The sequence below is a fragment of the Vespa velutina genome, chromosome 15 (genome assembly GCF_912470025.1).
Source record: "Vespa velutina chromosome 15, iVesVel2.1, whole genome shotgun sequence".
Classification (NCBI taxonomy): Eukaryota; Metazoa; Arthropoda; class Insecta; order Hymenoptera; family Vespidae; genus Vespa; species Vespa velutina.
The window spans coordinates 506,364-512,644 of NC_062202.1; the positions used below are offsets into that span (position 1 = coordinate 506,364).

The 6,281-nt window shown below is 28.0% G+C and overlaps 2 protein-coding genes across 2 annotated transcripts; both read right to left on the minus strand.

The window, feature by feature from the left end:
• Window positions 1–241: 241 nt before the first annotated feature.
• Window positions 242–4,460, minus strand: LOC124954335 (integrator complex subunit 5). The gene is made up of 11 exons (XM_047507119.1): window positions 4,025–4,460; window positions 3,817–3,946; window positions 3,326–3,735; window positions 3,122–3,257; window positions 2,388–3,057; window positions 2,020–2,267; window positions 1,747–1,952; window positions 1,514–1,660; window positions 1,290–1,430; window positions 956–1,216; window positions 242–852 (listed from the first exon to the last, which is right to left on the minus strand). The coding sequence occupies exons 1-11, from the start codon at window positions 4,244–4,246 to the stop codon at window positions 631–633; spliced, it is 2,793 nt and encodes a 930-aa protein (XP_047363075.1). The 5' UTR covers window positions 4,247–4,460; the 3' UTR covers window positions 242–630.
• A 292-nt stretch (window positions 4,461–4,752) lies between these two features.
• Window positions 4,753–5,842, minus strand: LOC124954333 (protein MANBAL). The gene is made up of 3 exons (XM_047507116.1): window positions 5,562–5,842; window positions 5,223–5,394; window positions 4,753–5,114 (listed from the first exon to the last, which is right to left on the minus strand). The coding sequence occupies exons 2-3, from the start codon at window positions 5,391–5,393 to the stop codon at window positions 5,016–5,018; spliced, it is 270 nt and encodes an 89-aa protein (XP_047363072.1). The 5' UTR covers window position 5,394; window positions 5,562–5,842; the 3' UTR covers window positions 4,753–5,015.
• Window positions 5,843–6,281: the final 439 nt, after the last annotated feature.

Consider the following 6,281-nt stretch of genomic DNA (forward strand, 5'->3'; position numbering starts at 1 on the left):
TCTTCCTTGTTTTGTCCTACCTATGAAAGAAGAACTATCTTTCTTTAGTTCATTTATATTTACTCGTAAAACAATTGCAATTTATTAATATCAGAAAGAGAATGAATGTAAAATGTATCGATGATGCAACATATGACTCTTATAACTTATAAACGAGTGTTGGTTATATATGTGTGTATATATATATATATATATATATTATGTGTATATATATATATATATATATATATATATATATATAAAATATTTGCAAAAAAATTAATTTCTATTTTATAAAGTGTGAATGTCCTTTTCTACTTTGTATGTAATAGCGTTGTTATTGATAATAATATACCTACTGTTATACAATTTCAATGTAGAAATTGGTATATTGAATACCTATATTGTATTGTGAATAGTATAAAAGTATTAAATTCCTTTCAAAGGCACATTATATTAGCTTTCCTTTCTCTATTAATTATGTTCTTTAAAAATCACTTCTTTTTTAATTCTCTAACATAATGTATACAAAATAAGTGATTATTATATTATTTACATCACGATTATATTATATATCCCTATATTTATATGAAAAGATTTATATTTTCCTTTATATTCGATCATATGAAACATAAAAGTATTTTTGCATTATTATTTATGTTCATTAAAAAACAATGTAGAATAAAGTGGACCTAAATTGTGAATATTTGCGAGTAAAATCAAACGAAGTATTTCTATGAAACGTGTGTTTGGAATAGAAGTATCGGTATCTCTCCATGCTACGTTAGATCCTTCATTGCGAGTAAATAATGCTGGCGATGGAACATTCTCTCGCATGTATGCCCATACACATTCTCTCATGACAGTATTTATCTGTAATAAAAACAAGATAATATTTAGACTTTCCATATAGCATTCTGTTGGTAAGAAAATCCAAAGTAATTTATTTATAAAATAAATTCGTGTACACGCATACCTGATTAGGTTCTAAAACAGGTAGAATATCTCTTATACTTGCTAATGGAGGTGGCAGCAATTGTCCAAGTGCCATAACATTTAAAAGTGCTACTCCCTCTTCTATATTCCAATTAGCCATAACTGTGGCTGCTATACCTCTTAACAAGACAGAACAATAAGCTAAAGCGGGTCTGTACCAAGCTGTTAATTCCAAAAGAGTCCATAAAAGTGGTACGTCTTTAAATGTACGACGAATTTGTAAATCTCTTTCCACAGTAACCTGTTATAATAGAAAGCTTTGTTAACTAATATTTGAGATTTGATAATCAAGATATTTTTTAAGAAGTGCCTACCTTTGTAAATTCTTCATCAGGCCATGGCAAGCCATTATACATAACATCAGGTGATACTAATTCTACTAATAATAAACTAACCATTGTTAGCGCATCTAAATTAACAGGATATTGTTCTAATTCCTGATTGCTACAGCAAGCCTGAAAGAATGAAATAAAATAAATATTATATAATGATGTATAAAATTTATATTTTATACATGGCATGCATATATAAAGCTTACCTTTATCACATCAATTAATAACATTTTGTTTAAAGTAATAATCTCTTTATTAATATTGTTCTCAGGTGGTGGTCTTCTTGGACCATGTCCTATTACACCAGCATGGAATACGGAAGAGTTTCTTTGAGCTAGCATTGTACTTGTAACCTAGAGTTATAAGAGTAATATTAAAAATATATAATATAACATGACATGTGTTTGATTTGTCAATTATAAATTTGTAACAATATTACCTGCTTATGATTTTGATGCAAAAGTAACATTTCTTCAAATTGTGGTTCAAATTTTTCTTTTGCACCAAAATATTTGGCTGGATCATTATTAATACAATGTACCAAAATATCTCTAAGTGCTAAGACCCTTGCGCACTGAGAATAACAAGTTAAATCCTTTAATAGGTGACAAACTATTTTTATGCCTTTCTCTTTCTTTATAATATCTGTAAATCAGTATCGATATTTGAATAAGCATTATAATATAACTGAACATACCGATGTATAAATTACCTTCTTCTGCTATACATAGAAAAAAATATTGCAGTACCGCTTTCACTAATTTTAGCGTAAGTTCAATATTTGGAACAAAATAATCTTTCTCAGGCATACTTAATAAATCTAGCATTACAGCTATATCGTTTGCTAAATCAAAATTATCTGTTTTCGTTAATAATGAAGAAATTTGAAGTAAATTCGATTTAATGGCTCTAGTTACTATTTTCGATCTAAATACTATTACTTTATTGGATTTCTCCCACCTAAAAGAAAAAACAAAACAAGTTTCGCATTTAAAATTATTCTTCGGTAATTTAAATAAATTTATATTATATAATGCATCAGTGCTAGATATTACGTAAATATTTACTTTATATACCTACTTTAATAATATCGTAAGATTTTCAAACAATTTTCTTGACTCTTGTATCTCTGTAACACTTTTATAATGAATTTCTCGAAGTGCTTGTTCTACTACTTGTGTAAAATAACCATGATTGGCGAACATAGTTTCACTTTCGGGTTTATTTACAGGAAACAATATGGAATTGTTAGAAATAAGATGTATCAATGCAGCTAAATGAAATGTTGTTTGTGCTTTTACCAACATAAATGATGCAGCAGATATTAAAATATTAGAACTCTGTCCACCAATGAAGCACAATAGCCTTACTGCTGTTTGAACTCTTAATGGATCTCTATTTAGAAGTAATGGTATTATCACAAGTAACTCTTGTTTAATAGAATTTAAAAGAGAAATATTTGCAGACTGTACGCTATGTGTCCTTAAAGTTAAATTTATTTCTTGTAGCATTAACTCTAATATTTCACGACATACATTCTTGACACTCTGAGTTGCATTAACACTATGATATCCAACATTGCTTGTATTCAAACTAGTATCTAACAGAATATTTATTATTTGAGATGCTCCTTGTTCACAACCTAACGCTAAGTGTACAGCTAAGTCAATCAGTGCCTCCGGTTGATTATTGAAATATTTACACCAATCTGAGGCATATAGAGCAAGTCTTGGAATAACATCAGGATTTACTAAAATATAAAATGTAATATTACTTTTTACATCTTTCTCAATCTATTAAGTATTTTTACTTACATATTTGTGAAATATCGCTAGTTATTGCTTTTAATAATGTGGGAGAAAGGGAAGCTAAATTTAAAAGAAATGGTACAGTAGCTAATTTTTGCTGTCTCGTATCTTCATCGACATTTACATTTTCATCCAAACTCCACTATAAGAAAAAAACAGTTAAAAATTAATAAATCAGGAAATTTATTAATTATTATCACATTACCTTACCTTAAATAAATCCAACAGAGCAGTTCTAATGTCCTGAAAGTGACTTCCAGCTAAGTGTCCTAGAATACCAACAACGGAATTTAACTTTGGATTCTTTACGTTATATTCATAGCCCATGGCGCAGAAATCTTTTAATCCGCATGATAATACTCTTGTAATAACTGTATTTGGGAAACAACTTCCCACATGAGCAACGACCCAGTCAAAATGCGGACTATGTAATACACTAGTATCCAGTAATGCTTTGATACAAGATTCTGTATCCGAATGCATAAGACACTGAAGACATTGCGCTGTGATGTCAATCAATGTACGAGTAGCACGACAAGACATCCATTGTTGCAAAAAATCATTGATTCCAGCATTAGTTGGTAAATTACCTCGTTTTGAATATTCTGATGATAATTTACCTATTAAATAAAATATTTACGTTAGACAGAAGGATAGTTTTTATATCAATACAAACTAAATAAAATTAAACTTATATTTACCAAGCAATTCTAAAGACCATGCTGATATAATCGGTGCCCATGCTTCTGGATTTCCATGAATGAAATTACTTAATACTGTATAAATTTCTACAATAATACCTTCCTCAGATATAACTACGCTTTGATTTGTCTGTAAAATATAAATTAATATTTTCATATAAATTAATCAACAATACTAATCGATGATATGTATACTATTATTATTTACCTCAATTTGCCGTACATATTTTGTAACTGCAATACAGAATACATTACAAAAATACTCAAGTACAGCGTCTCTAGCAGCGGGAAGATTTTTAAGTAAAAACAACGCTGTTCTAGTTACATCAAGAGTATTTGTATTATGAGAAGGTCTGACAGCCGATGAAATAAATTTTCTAACCTCTGCTAATATATCTTGTGGTGATAATGTATTCGTTAAATGTAACATATCTAATATAATTGTATATATATATTTAAGAAAGAGAAAGAGAGAGTGAGAGAGAGAGAGACAGAGAGAGTAAATTTTTATTAGTTCTTTAAATATCTTTAAAATTATCAGTTACGTTTCGTGATAACTTTACGTGAATATATTCACGTTTTTATAATGTGCAATTGCATTTTTTTTCGTAATGCGTGAACGTTCACATTGGCACGGATATACATATAAAACTAAACATACTACAGTAATCAAAATTATTTCGAATATTAAAATAATGGGAATTGTAAACTTTATTAAATGAAAATTCATTTAATTTCATAAGAATCATAAAAATCATTAAATAATATATGATAATTATATACATTTATAATTATTTGGTCAAAATAGGTTAAGAATATGAACTTTGATTTGACTAAAGTTTCTAAACTTCAAAAATTCTAATCCAACCAATTTTTTTTTTCCGTTATTTTCATAAATTCATAGGATAATAAAATTAATTTTATACAACAAACGCATTCATACTCTATCAGTCTCCATGTTTTATTAAATTTTTATTACAATTATGCCTCTGAAAAAATCATCAACTTAGACTATCTAAAATTATTTATATAATTTTTGAAATACTTATGTGAAAGATTAATATCATTTATCAAGTATATAATTAATTCCTAAAAAGAGTTCTTAAAAATATCAAATTATTTATATAGAACATTTTTTAAATGACTTGAATTCCATAATCATATATGGAAAGCAAATAGAATATCCTTTTTCTATCTTTCTAACGTCTCTTTTTTTTTTCTTGCTTTCGTGGCCGATGAGGTTTTCTTGGAGTAACTTGTGGACTATTTTCTGAACATTCAACATCACTTGGATCATCCTATATAATCATTATCATTATGTATAATAAATATATAAAAATATTGAACTAAGTAAATTATGTAAGCGATAAATAAAAATAATTATCATTTACAATCTAAGATTATACCTTTAATGCGGCACCCCCATCAGATGGACCTGCTCGGTATATAACTATAGCTAATATACATACAATTTGAAATATTGCTCCTACATAAAGCCCAATTCTTAATAATTGTTCAAAAAGTGTTTCTTCGGCAGGAAGTAAAAGACGTTTCAATTGTGGATCAGCATCTGCCATACTAAAAAATACATGCATTGAATACACTGATACTATGCATTACAAATCATATATTCAGAAATATTACTACCAATAGATATTTTTTTTATTGTATAATAAAAATCTTTTACATTGATGGTATGAAATCAGGAAATATTTAAAGATAGTGTACAGTTTGAAACACAATACCTTTTGCTAAGTTTTTAATTCCATTTAGAAAATCATCAAATATTGTGTGAGGGAGATATGAATTTTTATTAAACATATACCACACACGGAAATCAATAACCTAAGCAACAGTCGATTGCACGCAGAAAGTTCCGTTCGTATAGCAAAATTTTCAGAATTACCAACCATATCGGTTGTATTTAAAATGACAACTATTCAAATATTAGTTCAGTTAAAATAATACATTAGACAAACGTAAATATTAAACGTGTAATTTGTCAAATCGATAAGGTTATAATAAAGAATAGAAAATATACGTTCTTATTCAGAAAGTTCATAAATTTTAAAATGTGCAAAAAGTTTGCCAAATTTTTATTGCCATCTCATTAAGTTGTCACCTTGCTTAGATTTAATAAATTCAACGATAGATGGCATTGTAATACGTAAAATCGATCTCTGCGCCAACTGCAGATAATAATGTGTACTAATTTGCAATAAATTCGTAATATTTTAATCAAATTGATATAGGTTCGATCAAATGGTATTCATCTATTATAGATTCTTCTCGATCAAATCAATCTACTTAAAAGTGCTAAAAGATATTCAGCATTGATATTAATGTGAAAATAAAACTCAATGTTCGATAGAATTAAAATTGGCGCGCCGATAACAGCGCCGGAAGTTATCTGGGTTCGAGGCTTCATTGCTTGCGAGTCCGTGGATGTGAACCTTTGTTTTGTA

Bases quoted from the DNA above. Each gene is read 5' to 3' on its own strand.
- LOC124954333 (XM_047507116.1), bottom strand. From the start codon at position 5,393: ATGGCAGATGCTGATCCACAATTGAAACGTCTTTTACTTCCTGCCGAA. The intron at 5,115-5,222 runs GTATAATCTTAG...ATGATTATATAG, and splicing joins ATGGGGGTGCCGCATTAAAG to GATGATCCAAGTGATGTTGA.
- LOC124954335 (XM_047507119.1), bottom strand. From the start codon at position 4,246: ATGTTACATTTAACGAATACATTATCACCACAAGATATATTAGCAGAG. The intron at 3,058-3,121 runs GTAAGTAAAAAT...TTTATATTTTAG, and splicing joins TAGCGATATTTCACAAATAT to TAAATCCTGATGTTATTCCA. The intron at 1,661-1,746 runs GTAATATTGTTA...TTATAACTCTAG, and splicing joins TGCATCAAAATCATAAGCAG to GTTACAAGTACAATGCTAGC.